The 16,297-nt window shown below is 46.2% G+C and overlaps 1 protein-coding gene and 1 long non-coding RNA gene across 7 annotated transcripts; both read left to right on the forward strand.

Annotated features, from left to right (window-relative positions):
- The first annotated feature begins 763 nt into the window (after positions 1–763).
- LOC143373024 (uncharacterized) lies at positions 764–5,600 on the forward strand. Its single transcript, XR_013086409.1, has 2 exons — positions 764–905; positions 5,043–5,600. It is a non-coding gene; the product is annotated as an uncharacterized LOC143373024 (long non-coding RNA).
- Positions 4,992–13,932, forward strand: Pde8 (phosphodiesterase 8). 6 transcript variants are annotated; one of them, XM_076819776.1, is made up of 18 exons: positions 7,572–7,945; positions 9,155–9,214; positions 9,346–9,536; positions 9,664–9,723; positions 9,812–9,878; positions 10,020–10,187; positions 10,342–10,556; positions 10,635–10,783; positions 11,171–11,292; positions 11,576–11,680; positions 11,767–11,969; positions 12,078–12,356; positions 12,464–12,590; positions 12,681–12,821; positions 12,925–13,086; positions 13,293–13,422; positions 13,501–13,568; positions 13,679–13,932. In XM_076819776.1, exons 1-18 carry the CDS (start codon positions 7,739–7,741, stop codon positions 13,754–13,756), a joined length of 2,532 nt encoding a protein of 843 aa, XP_076675891.1. In that variant the 5' UTR covers positions 7,572–7,738; the 3' UTR covers positions 13,757–13,932. The 6 variants fall into 6 exon arrangements, with proteins under 6 accessions (XP_076675893.1, XP_076675896.1, XP_076675891.1 ...); XM_076819778.1 differs by lacking the exon at positions 7,572–7,945 and adding an exon at positions 4,992–5,128 and having other exon boundaries at positions 13,293–13,568; XM_076819781.1 differs by lacking the exon at positions 7,572–7,945 and adding an exon at positions 5,049–5,128 and having other exon boundaries at positions 9,368–9,536; positions 13,293–13,568.
- Positions 13,933–16,297: the final 2,365 nt, after the last annotated feature.

Here is a 16,297-nt window from a genome sequence, read left to right on the forward strand (position 1 = left end):
CTACTCTGACTCCCTTCTCCGTTTCACTACACCCGCTCAGAAACTCTGACCAATACTACAAACTCCAAAGCTCACGCTTCAACATGCACATTCCCTGTGATACATTCAAAGTGTAGAAATTTAAAGAAAAAAACGTGCTACCAAACTAGTGGAAAGCAGTGTGAAACGATCGCAGGCAATGCGATAATAAATCGTGTACTTTAAACCATTCTATCAACGACCGTCATCTGTTGCCAAGAAATATGGAAGTCTACGAGCACGCGTATCTTCGTGGTGAGTACACCCCTCTGTCACAATTACTCTACAAACACCTGCTACCAATGATGAACGGAACTGTGGCGCATTCATGAATATTTATATCTACGTATCGCGGTTGCCATTTCTTCCTCGCTGCATGCTTCCTGTACAAACGTCATTCTCGAACTCGCCTGGGCGACATTGAGGAGGGACGTTCAACTTCTTTGCGCCCCCCAAATGCACCGAAATCTCGTCCCAAATTGATTACGCAAGCCACGCGTGCCATCTCCAAGCATAAATCGCATTCTTCCGAGTAAGAGGCTTCTCTGTCACCCACCACTACCGATCCGATCGCTCTTCCAATGTAGAATGCGTTATTCACGGCGCTCCCTTCGAATTCGCCTCGACACACCGCGTTTTTGGTACAAAGCCATGACTGAGTCACCGTTTCATCTCGACTTGACAATGAGTTCCTTTTAGAATCCTTCAGAATCCAATCGACGGGGTCTCGACGATGAAGAGGAGGGCTGAAGGATCCTGGGGAAGGTGAAAGATTGCTTCGAGGATGGGATGCAAGCTGAGCAGGTTGGGTTGCGTGGCTGATAAAAGGGACACGGAAAAAAGCAAGCCTTTGGAAACGCTGGAGCAAAGGTCTTTAGTTGGTACAGGTAATTGTCTAGTTCCTCCCTTCGAGGGCCTGGGATTGCGTTCACGTCGCCAGATCTTGGTACTTTGTGGCAAACAGGTGTGTAATTTCGAGCTTATAATTTTAGAATGAACTTTAAAATACTGGGCATAGTGATCTTCCATTTTGATGACTCCAAAAAGAACCTAACAGACCCTTGCCAATCTTCATATTTTCTCTTCTTCTTTGCTTTTGGATCGATTTAGTCTGATTTAGATATTAATATTTACTACGTAACTTTCACAAACTGCTGACTTCCCAGTGAGCTTGTTAATTAGAAGGGCCCTTTAGAATACTAAACCATTAATGCAGGCTGCCTAACAAGAGTTCCCATTTCTCAGTAAAAATTCACTATTCCCAAGAACACTCCAGCAACCTACAAACACCACCCCTGATCCCAAGAAGTTTCTCGCTCCACCACGAACGCCTCTAAGCTGCACCCACCCCCACCGATACAAACTCCATCTAATCCTCTCATTCCCTGCTTCATATCTACCCTTCGCACCCCGTCGACACGTTTCCAATAGCAATCCTTCGCTCGTACCAAAGCAGCGCGCGTAATGAGCCAGAAATTCAACTACCCAGACCGCATACCGAACGCGCAGGTTAACATCATCGATCTCCTTTCTTCTCTTATCGTATCGCTATGCAAAGCGGCTGTTTTTTCGGGGTTGGGAGGGTGGATTGCACGGATTAATCGTTTTCGATGCGCGCGAGAGACCCTTCAATGATCCGCAGGCTTCCCGGCGGGAAAGCGGATTCCACGGCGGTTTTAATCGGTTCGGTAAAGAGAGAAAGAAATTGTGAGGGGGCCGGGGGGTGGAGGGGACAGTGCTGCGTCACCAGTGGCGTACGCGTACGTTTGGCGAAGGTAGAAGGTGGAAGGCAGAGGAGGGCAGACACCTCCGGCGAACAGTGTGCCGCCTTGACCTAGTCTACGGCGGTCTGGCCACGGCGTGGCGTGTGTCTTGCCTGGAGTCCACCGTTCGCGTGGTGAATTAATCAGCCGTGTGCTTTCGAAAAATGACGCGCAGCACTCCACTCTTGACTACGCTACAAATCCACGGCGTCGCGGATCAATCGGAACGGCACGGGCATCGTATCTTTCAAGGACCCGACGATCGTGGGATTCGTAAACGGGGCAGTCTCGCGTGCCGATTAATTTGCTTTTTATCAGTCTGGGTACTCGAAGCTGCGATTCTAATGGGATGCCGCTGAATTTGCTTTCTTGCTCTGATGGAGGATTCAGGAGGAAATGCTTCTTCGTTACCGCAGATCACAAATGTGTTGTTTCGGAGAAGCATCTTTCAGGAGTTACTTGAACTTTTTTTTAATAAATTGTGGCAGGTACACCGGGTCTTCTTTGTTTGATTCTTGATTTGATTCTCGACTGTATTTGAAGCGAATGCGAGCGGTTTCGAAGTTCTATTTCGATCTCCCTTCACCACTGTTTCGATGTGCATCTAATTCTTCAATTTTCGTATTGTCAAATGGTATTAATCCACTAGAAAAAAAGCTGCCAAACCTACGCGTGCATATCTCTGTTGAATCTTATCTCACAAGTACACTGTACACGCTCCTTCGGTGATATCGATCTTTTTTAATTCGATCTCCGTTTAAATGCCATTGAAATATCCCCCTGCGAGCAGATAATTCGCCAGTCGATATGTATCATTGTTAAGGCGGTTCAACGTTACGAACACCAAGGATACGATAAATACTACCAGCACTGTATTAAGTTCTCGATAAGACCGCGTATATTTCAGCCGATGGTTGCGAATGCAAATCAGCGAGCAAGATACCTGTCGGATGCTGATTCAGCCTGGACCTTCGCGGATCCGCGAGCAAATTAGTTACATGGTGATTCGTTATTTAACAAATTAAAAACATCTACCCCATTTCGTAACGCAATAATTGTAGAATCGCTCCTTGCAGATTTCGAACAGAACTAGTTTCCCTTCGCTAGAATTATAATTTACGATTACAGTGAGCTCGCGTAATGCTTCGAAAATAACAGAATGCTCGAAGCAGTTTCGCGCTCGACAACGGGGTCCACGTGAAATGCATCGAGTGATTCGTGCACGAGGGAAATGCAATTAACGGGCACCGCTAATTGCGAGATTTTATTCGAGCGTGAGAGTCGCCTTTGAGACTCGTGCATTCGTGGTTAAACGAGCGTGCAGCAAGGTATTGTGTACCACGAGTTTCTCCGACGATCCTATCTCGTGTTTCCTGAGGCCACTCACTCACCGGTAGAATTTTAACCCGGACAATTCGGTTCCCTCGGCCAGTCGTTGTCTTTGAGCCGTATACAACGGATCGGGCTCGCTGTTACGCGCCGATTATTTCCCTCCCCGTCACTTTCCACGCCGCGATTTCAATATTCCGCGCGGCACCATTATCGCCCGGCGCTCCGCAGTGTCTGTATTTTCCAGAAAGAATGTGCAACGTGAAAAAAAATCGACCGCGAGCAGTGTAATTTTAGAAATCTGCGCTCTTCAAGCTGCACGTCCCGCTGTAGTTTCTTACTTCGATTAGCGCGGTTGCAGCGAAAAGATCCCGCCTGGACATCGATTTTGATAAGATTTCCTGATCGCTGGTGGATTAATTTGGGGGCGCGCGTAATTCGGGGAAATTTTCGACGACGATGTAATTTGGTTTCTAGATATTCGAGTAATATCGAAATTTTGACGTTTACATAGAAATGGATAATTTAGACGAGTCGATATTGAATTTTGTAGATTGAAGAAGCTTTGAATGGCTGGACAGCAATCGCGGTGGATCTTTGTCAGAATTTTCTTTTAATATTTCGAAACTTTTCTCTCTCCTTTCAAATAACTTCTCTGGCTTATAATCGTCAATTGCTGTATCGAGACCTATTTTACTGAACGATCAAATGCTGCGAGCTTCCTCTAACATGAGGACAGAGTTAAGAAAGTATCACTGTGCATCTTCACCGCTGTGACATTACCAAGTTACAAATTCATATGGCATCCCCTCCGAACAAATATTTCTTTCCAAACGACGATGGGGCTTTGGAAGACATGTTGCTCAGCAATGGTACGTAAAAATTTGCTCCAGATAAGTTTCCAAATTAAAATTAAATAAAATCCGACGAATAAAAATCGACTCTTACCGATCAATTTAATGCCCACCTCCCTTTGAAATAACATAGTCACTTAACCTTCCCCAACATTGCAAGCTCAACGCCCATCACGAAATGCTAAAAGAACCTGCAAAATTGCGCTATCGTTCGGCATTGAATTCACGCGATAACGCGAAAGCAGTTTAAGCGAAAAGCGATTCGTTAATGAGCTTATTACGAGACACTGGGAACGAGAAACTGGAAATCGATTGAACAAGTGGCCGTAAGCAACCGACGTTAACCGCAAGTACACTGATTTTTAGACTGAGCTTCGCATTCCAGTGGAAAGAGTCGACGCTTATCCCTTACGCTGTGCTCCGGCTATGCCCAATTAAGGTGCCCCACTTTCGATCAATTATCTTTAAACCCTGATCCATTCGAATCGACCGATAAACGCCGAATGATCCCGCCCGTAAATGGAGAAGATAAGTTCACGCTCGACCTCGTTGCGCTCACCCTCTTCGACTGAATATAAATTTCGTCCTCTTAGGACCACGGAGTTCGTTAGCGGTAATTGTGTAATAAAGGATGGAGAAACCTTGGCTCGGTAACGGAATGTATATCGGGTCCTTGACAATCGGGTGGACGAGTTTCGGGAGAGGTCCTCCCGCACCCACGCCAGCTGCAATTAATCTGCGCACGAAAATAGAAGTTGCAACGACCGATCGGTTTCGCAAACTAGCCTTAATTGTCGGTTATAATTGTTGATCCATTGACCCAGAATGCTCCCGCGGCGATGCACAGTCCGGTATCTCGACGAGCCTCGCTATTATCCCCGAGTGCATCGATTAATTGCCCGAGTAATGAATCAATTCATAAAGCATCTGCTGTTGGAACGTGAACGATTGAAGGAATGTTGATCTCATAGGTGCAGAACTCAGAGGAATGCTAATCGTTGAATTAGCGATCGATCGGTAACACCTTGGTCGGTAGTCTCTGTTAAATTTAGAACTCAGAGGGTGTTTCAATTTATAGGGAAGGCGGAGTACGATGCTTTGGGAGAGAAGCCACTGTTTGAAGATATTTCGGCTGCGGGCGACGATGCGGATTTTACGATAGCAGTAAGTACAACTTTTTTGCATTAGCTCTCTCATTTCTGTAAGAGTGGGTGGAGGCTGAAATTTTTGCTCGGGCAGAATGGATCTATGGAATAATGAAGTTGCCAGGTATCGAACCGCTGTCATTGGTGCGGACGCACTAAAGATAAATGTCGTGAAAATATCGCGGCGATATCTCGATGCTCGTGGCTGCAATCGCTGATAACACCGCGGAGGAGCAACGTTCCACTTCGTATTTTTCGAAGACAGAAAAGAGAATCGATTCCACAGGTGTATCATAACGTTTTAGGAAATATTCTATACTAAAATCACGAGTTTCATTCACTCTCCTCTTCCATGTTCTTGAATGATCCTGAATTTGCATAATGAAACGTATTTACTTGTAACTTTTATTAGCATCCTGAGCTGTTTGTTTATTCATAATTCAATTATCCCTCCCTTCGACGAACTTCCTCTATACTAGCCTCCTTTAATTATCTTCAATTTCAAGTACGCTATTACAAATTAATTAACCCCCTCTCAAAATACCGTTCAACTTTCCCCCATTCTATTATCCCAAACTCCCTCCATTTAACACAGATTCTTCATACTTTCAATCAACCTTCCCACCAACCCCAATTTCTCAAAGAAAATCCAAAAAGCTGAGCGTCTAAAGCTCCCGTGAAACCCATCTCGGCGTCAAAGGCAGCGAAGTATATCAGTGGGTTAAATCGAAGGAGGGTTATCGATCGCGCAACAGCGGAAGGGTGAATTTTACAGCAACGTTAAACAGAGAGAACGGGAAGCAAGAGAAGCAGGGTTAATCGATAGGAAGAAACAAAAAAAAAAACGCGGATCGTCAGCTTTCTACTTTCTCACGAGGCTTTAATCCCGCAACGTGCAATTACACCCCTCTGCGATAAAAAGTAATCGCGAGCAGTTTCCCTCGAACCACCTGTCCGGTTCTCGATCACGGGGCTCGTAAGAATTGCATCGAATGTTTTCATTGAAGTTACAAGGGGCGCGATGATAGATCACCGCGCGGTACGACTTAGCAGCCGATCCCGATTAATTATTGATTCCCCTCCGCTGTCGTGCCTCGACTACCTCGCGCTGCATGGAACCTAAGGACTGAAACGAATTATTAACGATCCCTCGACCCTCTAGTCTCCCACCTGTTTCTGTCGTCCGAGCTTCTCGAGCTGCTAAAGTGTCGGTGTGATCGCCCATGGACAGGGTATAAACTGCTGTCTATAGGCGGTCTGTAGGCACACGGCTGGATCGCAGCCAGAAAAGCTAGATGAAGCAGTCGCAACTTTTGTCTTGCATAATCCCCATCCGCGTGGGTGGGGAACTTCAGGAAGTGTTCTCGTTTCGAAACCAACACGCAACCTTGACAGCTCGGCTATTCACCGGCGAACTTCTCGGGATCTGTGTCGTGAACCCGTCTCCCTTCTGTCGCGGTGAAGCACAAATTTCGGAGCAGAAATAGGTTCGTTGCTTTTTTAGGTGAAAGTGGATCGTTGCAACGCGTGGACTACTTAAAGCTTTTTCAATAATCTTGAGAGATGCTTTCTGTTGGATTTTTAGCTTCTATAGAGAGTAGCTTAGGCGATCGTTAATGGTTATCAAACTTTCGATGATAGTACTGTGGAAGGATCGACGTACAGCGTGATATTTTGTTTAGAAACTTCGTCATCGATGGAGTACAATTGTTTATTTCCACCGCGCGATTACGAGGGGATCGTGTTCAGCTAAGTCTTCTTTACACCCTGGGAGCACCCCTTTCAATGAGAATTATTAAATCGGCGTTGAGTGTGCGAAAGTTTTCCCCTTGTGCGATGGAAAATTCTGCTCCAACCCCGACCGTGCTTCTATTTTTTTCTCTTAGATTTCTGTTTTACCGTGTAGCATGTTCCGAGCGTTTATTGATTTCCCGAGGTGCCTCTTTGCGTTAATCTGAATGCATTTTCCAGTATTTCTATTATCCCTTAGGTTATCGGTGTCTCTTGATGTATAAATCGAAACAGTTTGGTGGAAGGATCTTATCGCGAGCGACCATTCTATTGCGATCTTCTCACGAAAACCCGCGATATCTCATCGGCTTACGATCCAACAACAAAAATCGCGATACCGTTTTATTTATAAGTAATTTTCTCGGTGACGCGCACCGGCCTTTATCGACTCTTTCCACAATACCACTATCGATAATTGTGCGAAGACACTTTTAGTTACATAGAGAAGCAGTCGTTATCAAAGATAGACACGGCTCTGGCTCCTGATACAGCGAAAGGATAATCTCGGCCGTTGCGATGCTCGGCTCAGTATCGCGATGGGCGTCCGCGAACCTGTCTCCTCGATCGATCCACCCGTCTAATAGGCTTGGCGATATTTAAATAAGCCCTCGCAGAAATTAAAAGCTACCGCGCGTGCGAACGCTTCGATAGACGATGTAAATTGACGCGGTGGTGGGGAAGCGGTAATCAGAGCTCAAACAGAAGTAGGTAATCCGTCCCGCAACGATAAGTTATGCGGCGTGGAGTGTTCTGGAGCGATCGAATCGATTAGCGGCTGGCTCGCGATTGTGTATGCCGATCCAGGGATCGGATCCTTTTGGTTGACGCGCGATCGAGGATGAACGACAAGAGGCGATCGACGCAAACGCCGATCTACGTTTGCCACACTATAGAACCCGAGGAGGTGGTCCACGGGGAACCGTCTAGGTCATGGTACAGCTGGATCTTCGACGCCATATGTGGCGGAGTTTGGAAGAAATGGCACGCGAGCAAACGCGGGATGTGCGTCGACAGAGCGCCCCCGTCCCTTGTGTTGCTTGCACAGGTACGTGGGTGGGACTGGGCTCGAACAAGATTCGCAAGATGCAATTTTATTGAACACAGTGTCTCGTATAATTCATGGGATTTTCAATATTAACATCTCCGGGGAAGAGTCTCGCTGTGTTTATTATTATTATTATTATTATTATTATACGGGGAAATTCATAGTTTACAAATTTCTATGCAGTGAAATTACAGAGTCCGAGCACTGTTTAGGATGTTTTGTATTTTGTATTTTGCACGCGTTTGTTGCCCCCGAAACAACTGTTCACCCTCGTTTCTCTTCTTCATGGATTTTGACGAAATGAACGCTACGGCAGAGATGGAATTAGTTTCGCTTGCTTCCAGAGAGGGTGATGTTCGTTATAGAGTACTGCAGCTCGCATTTGAACCTTTCTAGAACACTATTCCTACGCTTTTGTACTTGTTAGCAGAAGTGAACGGTGCAAGGAGCAAAAGCAATGTTTATTACTGTCTTAGGGATACACAAGATTTATGGCTTGAATCTTTTCAAGTGCTTTTCCGAGTGACGCAATTTACAGGTAAAATGAGAGGGACTTCAGAAGAAATGGTCAATTTCTCATCATCGCGCACGCTTATTCCGCGTTCGAGGTACATGCCTGTGTAGCGCTGGGTTAATACAAATTCCAGTGCTACTCGAATGCACCGTGCCTCGTACTTGGAACGTCTCGTGCGCTCAGAATAAAGAGTTGGCAGCCAGGGGGACAATCAGCCCCTTGGTCCAAGCGATTAAGGAATTCAGTCTTTAAGCAATCGTGGAATCGAGAGATTGTCGACTGGATCGAGATCATCATCGAAGCTCCTCCAGCGAAGTTGCCAACTTCGTTTGCATGCGAGTGATTTGCCCGTTTCGGTTCGTTTGTCTCGTTGGCGCGACTCTAACATGCATAGGTTATCGCGTGGCGGTGAAGCGGCTCTTAGAATCGATCGCCAAGTAGTTAACACGAATGAAACGCACGAATCCTGGTCATGGAAGGATTAAAAATCTGAAGGAGTCTCCGCGGGCACGGCGACGAGCCAAGGTTCAGAATGACGTCGATTCAGACTCTGGCCATAACGAGGACGTGCATCTAGTACGGTCTCACTTCCCAAAGAATTCAACGGCCCATTAATAAAGACATATCCCCGAGCACTATCGATCGAAGCAACCGGCTACCCTAATTCTGAAAACCATTCCCTTTGTGTGTTCTAGAAAGGGCCGCAGGATATCGAAGCTCATCCATTAACGAACAGTGTTCCCACGCTGGTAAAAGTAAGTCTCCACGAACGCTCTCCGTAGGCGTTTACCACCCCCCGTTTCATCGGGTAGCAATTAAACAGCGAACATGAACGGTGTAGACTCTCGTTTGATCACTTTCGAATCGAATTCCTCTCGTACGTCAGATATTGTTGGTCTTCCCCAAAGATGATCAGCAAATGGACGTTCTCGCGACCACGTCGAGGAGACTGGGCTGGAGCGTGTCGGCGGCGAAGGGCGTGGAGAAGGCGGTGGAGTTCTACCAGAATCGGGCCCACGAGATAGTAATCATCGATCATCGGGGGCAACGGGGCACGGAGGCCGGCGCAATTTGTAGGTAGGGCAGAAGTATCCCAAAGAAAACGGATCGATCGCTGACGATAATCGCGCAGCTTCGAAATTCCACGGCAACCGCCCGCGGGCATTACGAATATTCCTCAACAGATCTGACTGGTTGCTTTCAGGGCGATCAGGTCGACACCCGTCTACCACAGTTCCGTTATCATAGCTCTCGTAAAGAAATCGTAAGTGACTATATCGTCGTCTAAATGTACCTTAACACTGTACTCCAAGCTGCCAGGCCTCTTAATTTGCCGGTGTGAACCTGAACAGGTACTTTATGCAGGGCGACAAGGACAAAGTGGTGGCGCTGGACCTGCTGGAAGCAGGATTTAGCAGAGTAAGTTCTTTCGAGACCGTATATCACCGTGGCTCGCGGGCAGATAAGAGATTCACCATCGATAGATTCTGCTTTCCCTGAAGCGGGACAAGCGCGGCTGCATTGTTCCTAAGAAGTCGTATCGCGTCTTGTTGGTTTCAGGCTTTAATGGAGTGCTCGCACGAGGAAATACTGATAAACGAGCTGGTGGGAATTTACACCAGCGCGCTACTGCCGAGGACCCAGCTCGCGGCTGCCAACGTGCTCTACTTGGCCCTTGACAGGTGCCGCGACATGGTGCACGTGACGAACGATAAACACATTGTACAGGTAACGTGAGTAACAAAGAAATTCCTCGATCCTTGCTTCACCGGAGGCGTCGGCGCGCGAACGCTCTCATTAATCGGAACTTAAGTATATTCAGGGCAGTAGGTCACTGTAAATTCCATCCTCGCCTGTCACTGTTGCTTATCCCCGGTTCCAGTTTGTTAACAAGATCAGCGAGAAGCTGCTGGGCTACAAGATCAGCCAGATGCTGGGGAGGAACATCGCGGAGATAGTGTACTACGAGAACTTCGCCCTGATGGAGCAACAGTTGAGCAAGGGGCGAGAGTTCGAGGGGAATCTGAACTGCAAGAGGCAGAATAACCAAATGATCACCATCAGCTGCAGGGTGATACCATTCTGCATCACATTGAAGTGAGTCACTTTATGATTACCGTTGCTCAAATCGCCATACGAGGATTCTCTTATTGCTTTTCCCGTGCGTTTCAACAGGAAACCGACTCACTACGTGTACATATACGACACCACCTACTTGTCGGAGAACATTGGCCCGCTAAGCCCAACTTCTGCCCCGTTTCCTAAAGCTGTGTCGTCCACGTCGCCGAGGCGAACATCCGACGTTAAGTCGGGTACCAGCGAGGGTAAGATGCCGTTTCTATTAGGACCTAATCTTTTTAAGAAAGCAGGGGCACGTCTCGTGCCTGTCATAGCTTGAAGGGTGATCGGTTGCTAGTGCGCTGATCGTTTAAATTTCGATACGCCTGGAGCTAGAAATCGGGCTATCAGGGAACTGTCGACATATCCAGCGGGATTTTTGAAGATTGGTATCAGCATCGCCTATCGCGGTCGCAAGTGCGTTTAATAGAGTTAATAGACAGAAAATTGGATCGCTATCGCGCTCAACTACGTTTTTCCACCGCCGCGAAGTTTCGCGATAAAGGAATGATATATAAATGGAAGTCCGGCGTTCGTGTTGCGTTACCGTTTAAGAAATCGAGCTCGATAATGCTCGGGAACTTTGCTTGTAGGTCGCAGGCGATCTAGTTTGCAGAAGCTGCAATTGGAAGCACCCATCACGAAAGTAATCACCCTTCTTTCTAACGCGATCACGGAGTCCACGAATCCTGAGACAGCAGCTCAAATTGAGAAGGTATCTAACTTTTCCATTTATCTACTCAGTTTCTAGAATAGAGGCGAGAGGGTTTAGAGGATCGAGGAACGAATTGTACCCGGCGTTACGAAGGTAAAGCTTCAGCTAGGGGCTGCTTAAGTGCACGTGTCGGGCCGCGGAAATGGTTGGTCGTATCACTGAATTTAGTGGCACGTAAGCTTGCAGGATTTAGCCGTATTTCAAGAGGGTTCGTCGCTTTCTGCTTTCGAAAATTTTCAAACGATTAACTCTAACAATGGATGTATCCGTCTCGCTCGTTCAGGCAATACAGATACTGAACACAACGGAGCTGTACGTGCCGCACATGAAGGAAGACAGAACCTACACGGACCCAGTGGCGTCGGACCTTGTCGGAGCCCTGATTGTAGTAAGCGTTTCTTATTATCAAAGCTTAAGCGTCTGCTAAATGATCTCGAAGCGAGTCTCGGTCGATTAACGTCTGACGGTGCACAGTCGCCGCGAAGGGCGTGGGACTCGAGGCGATCCTCGGCGGAATCGATGCGATTGTCAACGATCAAAGCGATCACGAACGTCCCGAACGCCGCTCGTATGCAGATCAGGGGCTTCAGAGGATCTCAGGAGATCGCGGAGGTCCTGGACAAATGCTTCGAGTGGAATTTTGACATATTCAAGCTCGAGGTCCTGACGGATAGAAGGTAGAGAACCCACCCCCCAGTGAACATTGTCGACAACCCCAAGGCTTACCTTCTCTCTTGCAAAGCCCAGTCGCTCTATCTCCTCTGACACGTCGATTTCATTTCCAGGACGCTGCTGTACCTGGGGATGACGATCATGAATGTGTTCCACGTGCCAGCCAGGTTGGGCTGCGACGAGAAGACCATGCAGAACTGGCTGTCCGTGATCGAGATGAATTACCAGACGCAGAACAGTTATCACAATTCGACGCATGCCGCGGATGTTTTGCAAGCTACCGCCAGGTTCATGCAATCGGAGAGGCTGAAGCAGATCCTGGAGCCTCTGGACGAGGTGGCCGCCTTGCTCGCGGCTGCCGCTCACGACGTGGACCACCCCGGCAGATCGAGGTGAATGGGAGACACACCCTGAACACGTGAAAAACTGCTTATCCGTAACCACTCGTCGCGCGAACTGGCCGAGATCCGATTTCCCTTTAAACTTGAAATCGTTTCAGCCAGTTCCTATGCAACGCGGATAACAAACTGGCGATCCTTTACAACGATCTATCCGTCCTAGAAATGCACCACGCTGCCCTGACGTTCAAGCTGTCGTTGGCGAACGACAGCGTTAATATCTTCAAAGTGAGTGTCGAAAGAGTGTCGATGGTGCTACGTGTGTGTTGAGAGGGTGTGGATGCCAACTGGGATTCTGATTCGTGTTTGCTATCGTAGAATTTGGAGCGGGACACGTACAAGCTGCTCCGCCAGACAGTGGTCGACATGATCCTCGCCACCGAGATGACGAAACACTTCGAGCACTTGGCCAAGTTCATGAACGTCTGTAGCTTGAAGGTCGGGGATAGCCAAGCAGATGTAGGGAGCGTAATGTGCTTTTAAATATACTCGGAATCCAATTCTTCTTAAATGCTTGTATCACTGCAGGTACTTAACGCGATACTTTGTTAAACCGACACAGAATTCCTCGGATTCTTTGGACATGTCTGTCGTGCTGCAGCCAGAGAATGTAGTGCTGGTCAAAAGGATGGTGATCAAATGCGCGGACGTGTCGAATCCGACCCGACCGTTGAAAAGCTGCGTCGAATGGGCCAGGAGAATCGCCGAGGAATACTTCAACCAGGTACGATTACCTTCTACAATCTCGATCGTGTCGCGATCCACGAATTCGTCGATCTTTACGAGCCTGTACAAGTCGCTGAAAGTCCAGACGAATTCTTTGGAATCCGTGTCGATCGAGCAACTACTAGCGTGCTTTGAAAAATTTTGCTTAAAGCTACTTTTGATGTATATATATCGAAAGTAGCTATATATATATATCCCTGACAGACCGACGAAGAGAAGAGACTGAAGCTGCCCGTGCTGATGCCAATGTTCGACAGGATGTCCTGCTCGATACCGAAGTCGCAGATCGGCTTCGTCGATTTCATCATCAACGACATGATCGAAGCGTGGGATGGTGCGGTGGATTTCTCCAATAATTTTACGTTCTCGAAAAATTTTGATAGCACAGTGACTTTTGCTGCTTCTTTTTCAGCGTTTGTCGACATGCCAGAGATGGTGGGCTACATGAGGCAGAACTACGATAAGTGGAAGGAGTACAATGTAAGAGTATATCTGTTTTCGACAGCACCTCCCCTTATATATTGTAGCGTTTAATTACTTTCCCTTGCCGTCCCGTTACTAACAGTATTTTTATGTTTCTTTTGAAATAGGAGAGAGGCATCTCGACTCTACAGGACATAGAGAAGATCCAACTACTACCCGAACTGCACATATATCGATTCACGTGACCCACGGGAGAGATCGATCCCCTGACCCCAATCCCCCACGTCCGTCCCAATAAGTTCACGCTGCGACTCGCGCGACACAATTTGTAAAATATTTGTAACGTTTAAGAATAGAGTAATGTGACATGTCGTACGCTTGTAAGCTCTTATTTTCTAGGAAATACATGTAACTCCATTCACGCCTGCTCAGTGACTTCCGATCTCCAATGACTCTCCGGTCCTCCTCCTACCCACCTTTTCATCCAGTCTAATTTTACGCCCATGACCACCGGCGCATATAATTTGGCTCGTCTTATAAATACATTGTTTACTCATTTCTTTTGCCGAATATTTAAATAGAATCCTGAACCACTCGTACGTGTTTTATCCGTTTTACTCATCACGGCTCACTGTTTGTTACGGTCCCAAATGGATCGTGGATTTGAGTGCTTTAGCTCGTGGAATACGAAATTCCTTTACTACTGTTCAGAAGTTAAACGTTAAGATAGGTTTTGTCGTGTTAACTTTCTCGTGGAAGAGCAACTTTCCTGAACTCACCGTTTCGCTCAATCGCCCCGCACTATCGTCACCCTTAATTCGGAACTCGACGGATACCCATTCTCTTTTCTCTCGATTATCAGAATTTGCAGAATTCTCGTCGCAGAGAGGACTGGTCGTAGTAACTTCGAATTGAAAAGAACCGTTAATAGCGGAGTCACTTTATTGTTCATCTCAGCCAATAAAATAGATTGCGTGGTAGTCGGTTGGAATTTTGCGTGTATATAAGCTTTGCAAATGAACGGCGGACAACAATTTTTCTTCACGGTTACAATAAAATGTCGCTGCGACGAAGATTTAACATTCAGATTTATATGTAAGTACACGTCGAAATTTTTATGGACACAACGCCATGGTTCGGTACGATCTACAGTAAAAGTTCACGTGGAAAGAGTTGGCGCAATCGGTGAGAAATCATGTGTATTAACCGCGCGGACGTTACAGGGAACGAAAGTACGGAGTCGTTACTAAGTTACAAGGTACAAAGAGACGGTTACAAACACGAAGATTTGGTATATAATGTTATAATGTTATCTCCTCGTAAGCGTATAGCACACCGCAAGATTAGCCTTCTTCCTCTTTTTACCTCTAATTGGACACACGAATAATAGAATCGAAGTCGTTTTACCCAGTAACAGATTAGACACGTAGTAAGCTTTCCCAGCCTAACAGGGCGAAAGAGACAGAGTTTCACGCATATATATTCTCGTAAATAATGACTCGTTTGGAAAGGGTGGGTTATACAGTACCCCCCGACACGATATACTTAAAAACACGGAAATACGATAAATATAGTAGTAAATAGTATCCTGGGAATAATCGATTATAATATATATATATATTTGGTCAATTACGCGTTCTCTAAATGTTAAATAAGCTTACTATCAATATATATATATATATATATATATATATATATATATATATATATATATATATATATATATATATTATCACTATATAATGCCGCACAGTGTTACTTATATATTCTTCGAGGTGTGAGTGACTTAAAGTAAAATTATATACGTATATATATCCTGAATGTGTGTATATATATATGTTTCACCCGCTAACAAGCACTCCCAAAACTTAGCTGCGCCGTTTCTTTCGTTGGAAATAGAAGAAGCTACTGTTGCTTTTAATTATTGCTTGCAAACGAACGAAGAATTTATCCCGGTGTATATTGCGCGTTACAAATGTCCATTGTGTACCGTTCAAGAATAATAACATATCCCTCTGCGTGAAAGAAATTTCGATTACAGAATTGTTCCGAGAACAGACTATTACTCTCTCTCTCTCGTACTTGTCGCTAAGTAGGAAAGCAAATCGACGAATAACACACGTACATCCTAGTGATTAACACATACGCTAATGGTAATATAATTAATAGAGAGTTATCGGAAATAGATCCGCGTACTGGATGTTAAAAACGCACATTCTATCATTGAATCATTTCTTCTTCTTCTTTTTTTTTTGGTGACGAGAATCGAAATTCGAAACTCGTCGATTTTCTTATTCTTTTATTTTTTTTTTCACGTTACTTCGTCACGAGAGTTACTGCATATGCCATGCGACTAACCTCACGGAAGACACACGTATATATGCCGCATCGCAATGCAATGTGTTATATAACAATGCGTTCGGATGGTCAAAGGCTCCCGCCGCGTTAGATGTGCCCACGCGCACTCCTCGACCGTTGCAGTCGACGTTGCAAGCTACGTCAAATGGTCGACGTACATAAAGAAATTAGTAGCGAAGGCGTTACAATAGCATTATTATATACCGAGCTGTTGGGATGCGCCGGCTGGAGGAACCGGGCCCCGAACGGGCCCCGTTTCCTGGCCCGTCGACGTGCACAGACGCGAAAGAAGCGGGCACATCGAGAAACTTGCAGCCCGAAGCTAAACACCGACGGCTCGAAACGCGGATTTCAATTCTCCAAAATCAAAAGGAATTTCGATCTGTCCAGTTCGTAATAACCAAAGTGGTGCGCGCCCTAAAGCAGTC

This window comes from Andrena cerasifolii, chromosome 9 (assembly GCF_050908995.1).
Source record: "Andrena cerasifolii isolate SP2316 chromosome 9, iyAndCera1_principal, whole genome shotgun sequence".
NCBI lineage: Eukaryota > Metazoa > Arthropoda > Insecta > Hymenoptera > Andrenidae > Andrena > Andrena cerasifolii.

Bases quoted from the DNA above. Each gene is read 5' to 3' on its own strand.
- Pde8 (XM_076819775.1), top strand. From the start codon at position 7,739: ATGAACGACAAGAGGCGATCGACGCAAACGCCGATCTACGTTTGCCAC. The intron at 9,215-9,345 runs GTAAGTCTCCAC...CTCGTACGTCAG, and splicing joins GTGTTCCCACGCTGGTAAAA to ATATTGTTGGTCTTCCCCAA. The intron at 11,293-11,575 runs GTATCTAACTTT...TCGCTCGTTCAG, and splicing joins CAGCAGCTCAAATTGAGAAG to GCAATACAGATACTGAACAC.